Source organism: Desmodus rotundus, chromosome 10 (genome assembly GCF_022682495.2).
Source record: "Desmodus rotundus isolate HL8 chromosome 10, HLdesRot8A.1, whole genome shotgun sequence".
NCBI lineage: Eukaryota > Metazoa > Chordata > Mammalia > Chiroptera > Phyllostomidae > Desmodus > Desmodus rotundus.
The window spans coordinates 50,296,956-50,312,608 of NC_071396.1; the positions used below are offsets into that span (position 1 = coordinate 50,296,956).

Sequence of the window (15,653 nt, forward strand, 5' to 3'; positions counted from 1 at the left end):
AAAGGTCTTCCCCAGTTCGGGGTGACTGTAAGGAGGACAAATATCTCCTTGTCCTATCTATCACAATATAGAGTTGAATTGTCCAACAGTGAAAACTGCCCAAATATAAACAGGCTGCTTTGTGGGGCTGTGAATGCCACATGATTGAAAGTGCACATGGACAGACTGTCTTTTTTGTCAGGTAGATCAAGGAAAAGACTCAGGTAAGAACTGGGTCTCGCAGGTCCCTTCCTGACTCATACCTAACTGCAAAATATTATTAAAATAATAAATATGCAAGGACTAAGTAACACTAACTCCATTCAATCTATGATTGATTCCCAATACTTAACATGTATTAGAGCAGGGGCAGCAAACTATCTGTAATGACCAGAAAATACTTTGTGGGGCTTATGGTGATTGTCCCAACTACACAACGCTGCCAGTGTAGCAAGAAAGCAGCCACAGACAATACATAAATAAATGTGTATAGTTATGTTCCAATAAAACTTTATATGGACACTGAAATCTGAATTTCACACAATTTTCATGAGTCATGAAATATTCTTTTGTTTTTGTTTTTATTTTTTAAATACATTGGTCTTTAGACAGAGGGGAAGGGAGGGAGAAAGAGAAGGAGAGAAACATCAATGCGTGGTTGCCTCTCGCGTGCCCCCTATTGGGGACCTGGCCCACAACCCACGCATGTGCCCTGACTGGGAATCCAATCCACAACCTTTTGGTTCGCAGGCCAGTACTTAATCCACTGAGCTACATCAGCCAGGGCCTTTTTGTTTTTCCAACCATTAAAAAATGTTAAAACCAACTTAGCGTGTGGGCCATACGAAAACAGACAGCAGTTCTAATATGACCCACGGGACATAACTTGCTAATCCCTGTGTTAGAAACTTCATGGCTGGTATTGATACCAACCTTCTGAACTGCATAATTCCAGCAGCCCCTGCAATCCCATGCTCAACCTCCTTCTCTCTCATGCAGAAAATAGAAAGCCAAGAAAACAGTAATTCAAGGCAAATTAACAGAAAAATAGAGCCTCTAAATTGTCCAAAATCAAAGAATCTAAACTGGTTATTAAAAAATAAAGCAACCTCTTACCATTGGAGAACTTTTATACCATAAGAGAGTCTGTTTTAATTTAATATGGACTAACAAGAGGAAAAGTTAGTCTGAATTAAAGACTTTAAAATGCAATTTTATTGTTCACCAAGGAAGTATTACTGCAAAGCAGAAGGCCTAACAGGCCTGTTTTAATGAATAGATGACTCATCTGTAATCAGCGCATTAATTGTTGAGATTCAAATGGGTGCTCTTAAAGTACTGGGAAAAATAGCTTCATTTTTAAAGCAGGTTAAGCATTCTCCCTACAGCCTTTTGTAAATTATCAATTTGCTTTGGAAACTATTTCTTTCCAAAGACCGTAGAAGGGAACTTCCATAAAACCCTGAGAGATTTACCACAAATCCTAGCCTATTAAATTTCAAACTTTTTTAAAAGTCACATAAATTTGGGTGAGGAACATTGCATTGTCATTACTTTCAGTACTACGAAATCAGTGCTATCAGTCTCCCAGTTGCTAGGGTTGACACGGTACCTTTTGCCTCTTTTCGACCCTTTCAAAGTATCTCGAAACTTGTCTTCATCTTGGAGTTTCACTTCTCTTGCCCCAGTCTGGAGATTCAGTCGCACATGAGATCCTGCAGGGACAGCCTGACCTAAAAGCCAAGAAGAGAGAAGGCTCATGAAGTATGCTGTCCTCAGAAGAACACTGGTGGAACAGCTGGCTGACAAGTCAGCAGGACTTAATAGTTCACGAACTGCAGTATTCATTTACCTGGATCCATCCATGTCTCCTTCTCCTACCCACCCTCACTCCACCTCTCTCCCTCTCTCCACTTCTCTCCACCTCTCTCTATTGCTCTCTCGCTCCCCCCCCCCACACTCTCTCTCTCACACACCCCAATTACAATTCTCCTTCGAATAAAGGGATGAGGCAAGGAGGGCAAGGGTATCTGCACTTTAGTCCAGAAACTAATGTTCCCCAGTTAGAACCTGCATGTTTGAGCCATTCAGTTTTCTTTAAATTGAGCCTTTCTGTTATGTACAGTAGTTGAATGGTGAACACCTACTTACCCTGCAGGACATGGCCGCATTAGTGCCTCCTCCACTACATCCTTTGTAGCTCTTCCCTGACAGAACCCCAGACAGCCTGCCATTCAAGCAAGCATACACCTCACCACCCTCATCAATTTAATCAGGCTCCCTCGATGGGGCTCTCTCCTCCCTGAGTACAGGGACTGTCTCTCCTCCTTTTTTATTTCCCCAGCCTCTAGGCCAGAACTTGACACATAAAATTTGTGGTACTTAATGTTTATGAGAAGAAAGAAGCAAGAGATAGAAAAGCAGGACATGACAAGCCAAGAAGGCAGGGACTGGAACCAAGAAAAACTACAAACTGACGCCCACCTATATCAGAAGAGCTGATCTCAGCTGGGCAAACAAGTGTTGTGAATAAATGGGCTGTTCACACACGTTGGACAAAATTACCACGAACAGTTAAAAAGCAACTTGCAAGATCACATACTACAAATGGGCTATTACACTTACTCGTTCATGCAACTGATATTTACCAAATGACTACTATACACCAGGCCACTGTGGTATATAGGTTTTAGGAACACAAATGAGGAATGTTAATGGCTGCAGGTATAGAGAATTTCAGGAAAGAGCTCTTCAGGAACTGGAAATCTAGAAGCAGAGATGCTGCTCTGACACCTGAGCTTTGACTCTGCTTTTTCCTGACAGAGGATGGCGTTGCCCTGCTGATGCTGAGCTTCATTCAAGAATTTAAAAATAAATAAATAAATAACAATCTGTAAAAGTTCTCTCAGAATGATCTGGTAAACCCTGATTATAAAAGGGTAATGATATACCATGAATTCAGGTTTTCTCAGTTCTGGCAGGACGAGAGTGAATTCCAAGTTCCACCAACCACTGTGCTTCTATCACAGAACCAAGGAGCCAAGGGAACACCATGCCAAGGCACACTGTTCTGTTCCTGCCATCCCACTTCAGCAGGGAGTGTCTGTATCTTTGTTTAAAATATAAATGGGGACTTAAGTACCTGAGTGTATGTGCATAATGATCCCCTTCTAACCCCAAACCTATCCAAAATGCTTCAACTATAAAAAATATGTTCAGGTAGAGGGGAAACTTTCTCTGGGGAAGCTTTCTGAATAAGGTTAAGTTGGGGATTAAATGAGGCAAAAAGTAAGAGCCAGACTGGGGAAAAAGGGGAATCCCAAATAGATGGAGCCCTGCATGCAAAGGCTCAGACACAAAAACTGACAGGCTGCATGCAGGCGGCAAAGAACAGAAGAGGTTGGAAGAACTGCAAGGACTGTGGAGGCTGCTGGCTTGGTGAGTCATCAGGAAGCCCAAGTTGGGGTAGGAAAATAGAGTTAATGGCTGAGGCAGTTGGTTCTGGGAGAAGATGAAGCTACATACTAGCAAGAACAAGAATATCTATCCTATTCCTATAACCATGGGGAAAGAGTTCTCTTCTTTAGAATTAACCTCATCTGTGAACATGTGAAGAGAAGAGATTGTCTCACCTGGAGAGATCCCAAACTGACAAAACAACAGTTGGCTGAATGCTAAGCAGGTCATCCTTCATACTTCTCTACTTTGCCACCCTCAACTCCATACCCAATCTACCTCCAAAACCTGGTAACTTTTCTTGCTTTATGTCTCTTGAATTCATACCCTCCTCTCTGGCCTCCCCATCAGTGCTCTTGTGCAAACCATCAGTATCTCTCTGGACACTGCCAGAGCCATCCAACTGACCTCCCCTATCCACGCTTATCTTCCAACCCACATGTTCTCAATAATGAATGATTTTCTTTCTTTAAAATACGAACCTGACTATGTCATTCCCCTGCATCAAACCTTTTAATGGCCTCCTACTGTTCTTAGAGATGAAAGTCCTCTAAGAACTCATTGCTGGCCAATGAGACCCTTTAGTATCTAGACCTCACCTGCCCCTTCAACTTGTTCACAACTCACTCCCCATACTCAAGGACACACTGGCCTTTTCCTATTCCATGAAATAACCACGTTCCCTCCTACCTTGGGACCATTCCACTCCTGCTCCCTTTGCGCAGAATGTTCTTTCCAACCCCACCCTCCATCTCCTTCTCCTTCCAATCCCAGCTAAGAGTCGCTTCCTCTGAGAGCATCCTCTATTTCCCCAGACCAGACCCAGCTGCCCCCTAAAGGCTTTCATGGCTCTACGACCCGTTTTTTCAATAGCACTTTACCTCACAGCAGTTATATTTTAGCGGTTTTTTTTTTAAATTTATCTAGTTAATATAAAATTCTCACCATTTTTTCCCCAGGGCCTAGTACATATAATAAACCTTCAAAAATTCTTTGTTCAGTGAAAAATTAAACATGAAAGAGAAAAAATACGAATTAATCTAGAGGTATGTGGAAAGATCAGCAAGGATTTTCACTAGGGCAAGTAGATTCATAATAATTAGTAGTCATGTTAATAGTTATTTTTAGTAGTAACAGAACTAATACCACTGCTACTACTTATAATTAAATTTTCAGACTTTTGATCAAAATTAGAAATGGACTGGCCTGCAAACCAAAGAGTCGCCGGTTTGATTCTTAGTCAGGGCACATGTCTGGGTTGCAGACCAGGTCAGGTTCCCAGTTGGGGGTGTGTGAGAGGCAACCACACATTGATATTTCTCTATCCCTCTCTTTCTTCCTCCCTTCCCCTCTGTCTAAAATAAATAAATAAAATCTTTTAAAAAATTAAAAATAGAAAAGGAAGAAAATACATGACTTTATAAGTTTCAAAACATAACAAGTTATACCATGCTAAGCTGGCCAAGGAAGAAACTAGGATCTCATGTGAATCGATTTATTTTATTTGGGGAAATTCCAAAATTACTCCTTTCACATAAGTCACCACAGGGGGCAAGAACAACCACAATAGCATTAACTTAAAATACAGGTTACGTTCATTTAAAATACATGAAACCAGCCATGGCAGCAGCAGTGGCAGAGGCAGCAGAAAATACAATATTTCAAATGTTTCCACCCTGTTGGGAAAAAGGCCAAGTTAGACAGAGAGAATGATCTGCCCTGCATCCTTGTAGGGCCTCTGTGAAGGAACCACAACATGGGGAAGAGCAGAGCAGAGGCAAAAAGTCACAAGATACATGTAAAGAGTTAGAGGGCAGGAGGGGGCAGGAGGCAAGGGAACAGGCAAAAAAATAAGATGGGGACCTAGAAAGGCAGAGAGGCCTGCAAAGCTACAGTGTCTGTTTCCCCCACAGACTACCTGGAGACAGACCCCAGCCTGAGGAAACTCGGTCTATAATATATAAAGAGAAGCTTTGTCCAGATTAAGTAAGGCCACGTCATACTTGAGTTTTAACTCCCATTGGGACTCCCTGTCACAGGCCAAGACCCAGGTAACACTCCTGCTTTCCCCACAGGGGCCAGGGGGAGAATCTGTGGTATATTGCATTGTTGTCACAAATTATCTTCCCCCTGCCTGTATTCACACCCTTTGTCATGCAGTCCCTCTTATATGGTAAGAGTAAAATTAAAGTGGTAAAGTGCACTTTTCTACCCCTTGACTTTGGACTTGGCTTGTGATGTGCCTTGGCCAATGGGATGTTAGCAAATGCATCACAGAGATTTGAAATATGCCTGTGTGTTTGGTTCGCCTTTTGGAATTCTGCCATCACCATGAGAAGACCAAGAAGGATGAGATACCCATGGAGCAGACTTGGATCCAAATTGCCTACTGGAGCTAAAGCCAGCTACGCCCAGCCATGGTCAGCCAGCTATAGCTGATGTGCAGACATGTGAGCAAGAATAAAAGACTGGATTCCTTTTAACTTTTTATTCTGAACCACCTTTAACTTACCAAAAAGTTGCAAAAATAGTACAGTTTCCATATGTTGCTAACATAACCTTTCCAAATGTTAATATCTTACATAGCCATAGATAGTTATCAGAACTTGGAACTTAACAATACCATTTACCAAACTATAAATATCCTTTTCAAACCTTACCAGTGTTTCCACTAAGGTCCTTTTCTGTGTGTGTTCCAGGATCCCATATGGCCTTTGGTTATTCCTCCCTAGCATCCTGTAGTCTGCCAGAGTTCCTCAGCCTTCCCCTGTCTTTTAAGACTGTGACACCCTGAGGAATATGATCAGGACTACCTGCTATGTTCTCACAATTAAACTAAGGTCATACATTCTTGACAGACGCACTCCAGAAATGACGCAGGGGTGTTCTCCGTGCATCAAATCACAAGGTTTATGATGTGAATATGTCCTCTTACTGGTGATACTGGCCTTGATAAACTAAGGAAAGTAATTGCTACCCACTGTAGCAAACCAAAATAATTGCAAATTACTAAACTGTGGAAAATAGTTTGGCAGTTTCTCAAAAAGTTAAACTCAGGGTTACCACATGAACCCAGCAATTCCACACCAAGAAAATTAAAAACATATGTTCATACAAAAATGTGTGCATTAATCCTCATTACAGCATTATTTATCATAGTTAAATTGTGGAAAAATTCAGAAGTCCATCAACTGATAAAACAATAAACAAAATGTGGTATATCCATATAGTGAAATAATATTCAGCCATTAAAAAAGAATAAAATGCTGATATATACTATAACATAGGTGAACCTTGAATACATTACACCATGTGAAAAGGTCAGATACAAAAAGCCATGTATCATTGTATGATTCCTTTTCAATGAAATGTCCAGAATATACCAGTCAAGAGACACAGCACATTAGTGGCTGTCAAGGACTAGGGGAAGGGAGCAATGGGGAATTACCACTAATGGGCACGAGATTTATTTTTATGGATGATGAAAATGTTCTAGAATTAGTAGTGATGGTTGCGCAATCCTGTGCATACCCTAAAAACCACTGAATTGTTAAAAGAAACCATAGGGAAATACTTTGAGATTACCCAAAGCCCTTTTTTTCTCCTCAAACCACACCATTAGGGGAACCCTTCTGCAACAATAACCACTGTGGTGATGATCAGTGGCAACTTTCTACTTCCCCCCTCATCGCATATTAATTGAAATTTCACCACATGAAAAACTGTCATTCATCTATTAAATATTTACTTATACTAGTATAGATTCATAGATCTTTTTTTATTGTATTTTTCCATTGCCATTTAGTTCCCTTATACTCCCCTTCTCCCCCCACCTCCGCAGATACCACACTGTCATACATGTCTATGAGTCCTTTTTCCTTTTTCCCTCAATCCCCTCACCCTCTCCCCTCCCCTACTAGACTCAGAGATATTTAATTCTATAAGTTATAATTCAAGCTATAATTATTTATTTCGTTGTTCAAATAGTTTCAGCTTTGACAATCAGGAACTCCTTCCGGTTGACTCTTGTGTTCCTTTAACAAGTCCTTCCCCCGCATCATTTTCTTTTTTCAGGTATTTCCTTACTTTCTGTTTCCATAAATTGTTCTGAGTTCATCCTGTATTTTCCTTTCCCCAGCCTTGGAATCAACTACTTCTCAAAGAATCCTCATGTCCTTTTCTTGAAGAACAGTGTTTAAAAACCAAGATCCGAGTGCTAGATATGCTCATTACTACTAGGCTGTCATTGCTTCTAGACTCTTTCAATGGACTGGACTAAGATATTTATGTGTCTTAGCTCAATTCATTGTATATAGACTTATGTATATGTGTATACATATATGCATTTATACACATATATACTTCTTTATCTATTTGTCTGTATGTCTATTCAAAACTAAGTTTATACTTACATCTCAGATCCCAATCTAACACCACAGCATTATCTGCCTTCCCCCTTTCCTTATTTGTAACTTCTTTCTCCAACAGTGAGAAACCTGCTCTTATTACCTGAAATATATTTATTTGTTGTTCAACTCTAATATACATATAAACTAGTTTGAAAATTGCTAACCCATACTCTTATGAGAAACACATTTACCAAAGGGGGTTACAGCATTTATGTACAAGTTTTTGTGTGGTTTCACAGTACCTGTTTTTAGTTTTATAATATCTAGTCAAGATACATTTCACAAAGACACTTAGGCTAGTTCTTTTCTTCCCTACCTACCCCACTCAGTATAATTATGTTATTAATTTGCAGTACTTGGGTCATTTGTTAGTAGTGTCTGTATTCTATTTTGTGGTTCCCACTCTTCCACATCTTGGTTGGTTTAATTGTTTTTCTGGGGGACATCTGAAGAATATGTGAACTATTATTACAGTTCTAAGAGTCAGAGCTGTATGAGAAGAAACTACTGTTGTTCTAAGCCAAGTTTTGAAATGGTTTATTTGTTGTGGCAATTCATTCTAATGGTCCTGAAAGAAGGAAGTTAGAAGTATCCAACATTAAAAAGTTCCTTTTTCTGAAATTACAATATATAGTTTCTACTCGTATACCTTTTTAGTGTTAAAATGTCCTTTTATAAAATGAGATAATGATGATGATGGATGATAGTGTTTCTATGTTAAGGCCCTTAACTCAGTGAAGTAAAAAAGTTGGCCTCTGGTGCCCCAAATTTTCTTTTAAAGTTTTTTCTGGTCCATGAAACACCATAGTCTGGAAATCACCCATCTAGGGACATTTGAGAATTATTCCCATTGTACACTTTACATGAATGAATTTTATGGCATATAAATTTTATCTCAATAAAGTTGTTTTAAAAAATCATTTCTTTAGATAAAGATCCTTTTGAATCCTGAAACAGCAATTATCAGGCACAGTCCAAGGTGACAGCAAGTACTTTTAGGGGCCGGTTAAGAGAGCTAAACTCAGAGCCTAAACACAGCCCCAGAAGGGCAGTTCCAGGCAGAGCAAGAAGAAGAAAATGGGCCTAGGAAGGCCAAGGCCATGAAGCACCTGGGCAAGAGGAACCCCGGTAGAAGGGCAGGTGAGAAATAGTGATCCAAGAGCCAAGAGCAAACATAAATGCTCATGACAGGCAGGCAAGTAAGAGAGGTAAGTGAGGAAGGCCATCTGTAAGACCATAGGAAGTGATAGGGGTTAAGAAAAATGCCCCCTCTAAAGCATTCAAACTTTAAAATATAAAAGCCAAACAAAACATATCTATAAATGAAATTCAGCCCACAACCAATTTGTGACTGCTGGTGAAGTTTCACCTATTGACAAACCTGGCCTGATTCAATCTTTGTCCCAGCTCACCCCAGTGTCCAGTGACTAAAAACTGGCCTCTTGAGGCCGTGGCTGTGTATCTCGGTTGGTTAAGAGTGTCATCCCATACGCCCAAGTTGTGGGTTTGATCCCCAGTCAGGGTACAAAGAACAATCAACCAATGAACCAATAAATGCCTAAATAAATGAAACAACAAATCAATGTTTTTTTTCTCTCTACCCCCTCTTAAATCACTAAAATTAAAAAAAATAAAATGTTAGCAACAAAAAAAAACAACTTGCCCCTCCAAGACTCACAGTGGCAGTACCCTCCTTGGTTAGCACCCACTGCCTGACCGCCTGCTTCAGCGGAAACAGGGTCAACTAAGATGGATGCCACAGTGCTCTCCATTTTGCCTTAGCATCAGATGCCTCAGCAGTTACATGGCTTTGGGAGAGGAGAGACGTATGTACAGGTGTCCTCTGGAGGCTCCTGCCTGGAAACCACCTCCCTCCAGGGATGTCTAGGCCCTTTCAAGTCACACCTGGACACAAGGGCAGAAAATCAAGGAGTGCTCCAGCCACGCAACCATGAGCCCTGGAAATCTGCTCTCTCCTCAGGTCTGTCTTCGAGTGTCAGGTGAATTTAGCCAAATTCCTTTTTCTGCCTGACTCTTCAGGTCTTTCTGTGCCAAATGAAAAGACTACTGTGTCTGCTTTCCCTAATGTATTAGATTGTTGGGAAGAACAAATAAGAAAACACTGTGTCAGTGCTCAGAAGAAGCGCTTCAGAAAACACAGCCTCGGAAAGTTAAATGTCAACCAGGATGAAACACAGACATTTTATTTATCAAGTCCTATACGTATGTGTTAACAACAGTAAAAAATCCCCATTATGCTGTGTTTCTGAAAAGCAGGGGCCAATTATTTGTGCCCGCAGCTCAGGATCAACACCAGGCACACAGTAGGCCTCCAGAAAGGCCACCTTGAATGCCAGCTCCCTACCCCCACCCCCCAGACCAGAAGGAATAGATGGAATATAGAATAGGAAGCAATGCCCTCACCTCACCAGGGGGCCTCCAAGCTCCTAACCCGGGTTGGTCAGAGCTAAGTCTTTATAGGCCTAGTTGCCATGACTACCAGAGCCCTCTCTGCCTGCTTTTTTATTCAATACCCCCAAACAAGTCCTGGCATGATCCCTGCTTCACACAAATAAGCATCTATACTGTCTCCAAGGCAGGACTTGAACTGAGCCAGTAATTAAAAAAAATAAAATGTGTACAAACCTCTGTAGGGTGCTGACACTGAAATAAAGCTTAATGTTATTATTTTTGAAGGGAAACACAAATGGCGATCTGTTTTTAAATAGCGAAACATACAGTGAACCAGTCTAGATTGTAGTTAGTTGTATTTATGCATTTTCTAAACGGACTAAAAAATGACAAAATGAGGAAAAAAATAAAAATATTCTCCAAACTGACTTTTCACTCTAATTCACAGAATTTAGAATCTGACCAAGGCCTTAGCAGAGTACTCTGGCATGGCTTCCAAGCAAGAATGGAACACTCTCACCTCCATTAAAGCCCCTCAGAACAAGAGGTCCCACCATTTTCCTCAGGGAACAGCTACCCTAACAATGCCCACCACCCGCTAGAACTAACCCCAAAATCTGCTCTGCTGTGACCTAACCAACGTCTCCTCCCCGGGCCTCAAGGATACACAGCAGCTGGTCACCAACGTCTATATACCAAATGCACAAGAGCAGTGCTCTTCAAAGACAAATACTAGTAATGCTACTTCGAAGATTTCCTGTGTTACAGTCCAAGAGGTGCTCTGTGAACAGCCATCAAGACCAAGGCTCAAAGTAATCGAATCGAGGTCACAATGAGGCTCTTTCCACAACTGGCTGGTCGACATTTGGTGAGGACTGGACGAGAGGATGCTCTTTTCTAGGCATTCCTTCTACCACCCACTGCTTACTGCGCCCACTGAGGGTCACTTGCTGTGCTAAACGCTGGGAAGGATACTACATGAACAAGACCAACTGCTGCCACTGAGAAGTACAGAGTAAAAGAGGGAGAGGGCCAACAACATTCAGAGTTCGGAGTCCAGAGAACATCTTTCAGGCAAGCAAGGCAGTGGGCGTATTCAGGAGGTAGTAACTAACTCCCTTTGAAGCATTTGGCGCTCAGCATACAAAACAGGGAGACAAGAAGCAGGGAGACCAGTTGGAAAGCTGTTATACTTGACCTAGTCAGACATAATAAAGCCTGAACCAGGGGAAATGGGTCAGGAATGGGAAGAATGAAACAATAGTATAGCATTTTAAGCAGAAAAACTAGAAATCCTATCATGCTCCTGTCAGTAAAGCACCAGACCTTTAAGCATGTGCAGTGACTTCTCCCATTAGCCCAGGGGACCTGTCAGAGCCCCAGGTTTTAATAAAACCAGAAATGGAGTAATGGAGAACACGAAAGAGGAGCAGAAGGGCTACTTTCACCCAGAGACCTATGATGGGCATCTCACATCTGTTTCCTAAACCACTGATTTCCTCTGTTCCCTATTCTACCTCTACCTTTGATGTACCCAATGCCCCTATTTAGCTTACAAGAACACCCAGTGAGGCTAACAGGTTTAGCACAGCCCCTTAGTCAGGGCCCTTGGGCTTTCATAGCCATGCTAGGGATCTGGTTTTAAATAAATCTGTTGACTGCAGTGATCTACTTGTTCTTGTCATTTCTTTTCTTGTATTTTTTTTAGAAGATATGCTCCCCACTAACCACATACACCTTCATCCCTACAAAATCTTGAATATATTCAGACTTCCATCTATTTTCAATTGTGTGTATGTGTATGTGTTAGGGGTGAAGAGACTGAGAAAAGTCTCAATGAAATTAGAAGAGAAAGGGAATTAACAAGAGACTAAGGGTCAGGTAGTTGGATCTAAACCACAGCACAGCTACAGTACTTCCAGCTCTCTAAAGCCACTTAGGAATTGAGTCAAATAAAACTGCATTTTAAAAATTCTTCTCTGTTCCTTTAAGGCAGCAGATCTGGGGGGAGCTAGAGGAAGCCCATAGTAGAGACAGGTTTTAAGCCTACAGAGTGTATAAAATATATAAAATAAAATAAGGTAAAATAAAATAAAATAAAATTCTCAGTATAATTGGCATTAACCATGAGGTACTGGCAATAAACTTCACTTAATAATGAGGTGGAAGAAAAATGGCAAATTGGAACTAAAGGAGTTAAACACACTTATTTCCCATGGGGCCGGGGCCTTAGCTCCACTATTGCTCATTTTCTGGAAAAGACTCGAGGTGACTCCAGAACGCCTGCATTTCCCACCCAGGCACAATTTCATTAGCAGCTCATTAGCAGGAGTGGCAACCATTTCTGACTTTTATTTTTCATAAATTTATTGGTTCATTGACAATTTGAACACAGGTTGACTAAGAACCAAATGAAAGTGCTAAAACCACTCATTAGTCAAATTTAAAACACAAATGTTTATTCTAAACATACTTTTTGTTCTCATTCATTTTCCTCAAACAGAAGGCATAATTTAATAAGGGGGTTAAAAAAGCAAAGTGCCAAGATATTGTGCACTAATTTTCATCCTTTTCCCCCACCCCATTAATACCCAGGGATCCTGACATCATAATTGGCTCTCTTTGTTCTCCTTTACAGAACCTGTTACAGCCATGGCCAGACATGGCTCAATGAATTATTTCAAAACAGTATCAGCTACTCCTGACCTCTACAATGTCCTCAATACCTACTGCAAAAGCCCCTCAACTTGGATGCTACCTGCAATGGAAAGAGGAAAATCTATAGGTATGAGTGGAGCAAACTTCCTAGGACAGAATTTCTCTCTACATCAGCTGTAAAGTAGGGGACTCTTAAGTCTCTTTCAGGGAGCTTGGGACAGAAGGCAAATCAGAATGGGAAAAGAGGAAGATGCCGCAACAGAGAAGACAGTCAAAGAAACAACTGGTCCTAAGTCTTTCCCCCTACCCCCACTGTGGGAGAACCTCCCTTAAACACAGGCAAGTTGGCCCTGGCCAGGGGTAGCTCAGTTGGCTGGAGCATCATCCCATACACCAAAAAGGTTGTGGGTTCGATCCCTGGTTGGGGTGCATACAGGAGGCAATCAATTGATGTCTCTCTCTTCCATTGATGTTTCTCTCTTTTTTTTCCTCTTTCTCTCTCTCCTCCTGTTCCTTCCTCCCTCTCTCTCTGTTTCTCTCCCCCTCCCTGTCAAATCAATAAACACATTCTCAGTGAAGATTTTTTTTTTAAATAGGCTAGTTAAACAACAAAATGAGGTCAGTCACCTAAGCCTTCTTTCACCTATCAAAGTGTAATGATGAGCCCAATTTATTGCCTCTTAAAGTTTTGGATCGTCAGTATTAAGAGACCTACTAAGTAGTGCTGTGCTTTGCTTTCCTCTCCTGCATTGCAGTTATAGCCTTTAGCATTTGAGTGACTGACTTGGGCAGTTGTACTGTCCAGCGATGGAGGGCACAGGCTAAGGAAGACCCAGGGTCCAGGTCCAGTTTCACCACTTAAAAGCTCATAGACCTTGGGAAAATAACCTCTGTGGCCCATATACAGAAAGGGTCTCAAAGTACCCACTTCATAGAGCTCATAGAGTTCACTGTGAGGAGTAAAAGATAATGCATGTGAGATGCTTGGGGTTGATTCTAGAAAACTCTTAATATTGTTGCTTGCCTGGTTCTTGCCTTTCTCTGACTCGCTGAGTTTTCCCAGCTATAGGACCATGATAGATAGAACGAGTGTTAATAGGCTCTCAGTACATACCTGATTGGGTTCTGTAGAAAATAAGTGAATACATGATTTTTGTAGAATTTTCATTATCAGATGGCCTCATCAAGGCTGCAAAAAGTTCAATAACAATGAAGGTTTCAGGGCATCCAAATTGAGAGGGCAGCAAATAAACTGGTTAAACCAGGCCTATACCTCCCTGGAAACACCCACTACAGCTTTCCTTGGCTTGGACCTTCAGCAGGCAAACACATTTAAGATGGGGGTGGCAGGTGGAGAGAGGATCTCTTTCCTACGCCCTAAGACATCAGAACAGAAATCAGAGTCCATATTCGACAGCATGACTTGGGCAAATATGGGGAAGATTTAAATAAGAACAACTGCCAGCCAGCAACAAGGAAGAAGGGTTTCAGGTTTCCTGATAAACATAAATCACAGGTTTAAGTCAGTTTTGCAGCAATGCACTATAAAGCTTCTAAAAGCAGATGCCTTGCTCTGGCTCCCTGCTTCTCTGGAGGCTGTGCTAGCGGTACCCACCCCAAGCATAGGCGAGGAGGCCTGGATATTTCAGGCCACTGAGCACAAGGTTGGTGCTCCAGCAAACCTGATGAGTATACTTCCAGCAAGCAGCCTCTTCCACATCTCTACCCAATCACCACAACAGCTGATACTGCCCTGACCTGGGTCTCCCCACAGTGCTCCCAATCCTGAGCACCTAATGTGAACTCTGCAACTGTCACTTGATTATGCACACTCTTCCTGCCTCACATTCTCAAGTTCCCTACAGGGGACTCAGGTGGTGCTTGAAAGTTCTGGCCTTTTCCCTGCCCATCATGAGCAGATTCACTCCCTATTGAGTACTTCTGGTCTGGATCCTTTGATAGAAACCACTTCCCAAAAAGCCTTCTCCAGGACACATTCTTTCCACTTCCCATTTCAAATTTACAAAAGAAAAAGAAACCCCACAGAACTCCAGGGATACCGGCATCAGGAGCTAGAAGGGACCATAGGAGATTATGAGACCTAATCTCCACCGAAAAGATAAATGGATCTCCCCCTGTGCCAGGCCTCTGCCATTGCAGCCAGGCAAAGCATTCCCAAGGACAGCTCTGTTGGCACGTCCCTTCTTAAAAACCTTCAGTGGTTCTATGTTGCCCTCCAAAGTACCAATCCCCCTGCTGATGTTCAAAGCCTACCTAATCCAATAAGGCCCCTGCCTGGTATTGTCTGTCTCATCTCCCCTAATCCACATTACCCCAAGCTCTGGCCGAATGCACCCCATGCTTTCCTTGATCCTTGATACTGCCTCTTTGCTCCTCTTTGCTTGCTTTAAGTCTGTCGAATTCAAATCCATTTTTAATGACATAGCTTGAATAATTCCATACAATCTTATACATTCTCCTTCCAATCTCCAGAGTATCTTCCTTATGTGTATCTTTCTAATGACACTTCCTCCATTTATTTTCTCTTAGTCATTTGGGTTCTTATTACCCATTAAACAGACCTTTAATGACCACCCACAATATGCCAGGTTATAGGAAAATTGAGGATGAGACATGGCCTCTCTACTCTTAGGGAAACCACTAGGCTAGTGAGAGAAACAAATCCATAAAAATATACTTGGTCAATTTTTTTCCCAGTAGGTTAGAGTCTTCTTGAAG

At 41.6% G+C, this 15,653-nt stretch overlaps 1 protein-coding gene across 3 annotated transcripts in view; it reads right to left on the reverse strand.

Moving 5' to 3' along the window:
* The window catches only part of SIL1 (SIL1 nucleotide exchange factor), a 219,516-nt gene that overhangs the window by 83,944 nt on the left and 119,919 nt on the right, over positions 1-15,653 (reverse strand). For all 3 annotated transcript variants that reach the window (XM_024575306.3, XM_024575307.4, XM_053912435.1), the window contains exon 4: positions 1,592-1,712. In XM_024575306.3, coding sequence (XP_024431074.1) covers positions 1,592-1,712 — 121 coding nt within the window. The remainder of the gene's footprint in view (positions 1-1,591; positions 1,713-15,653) is intronic.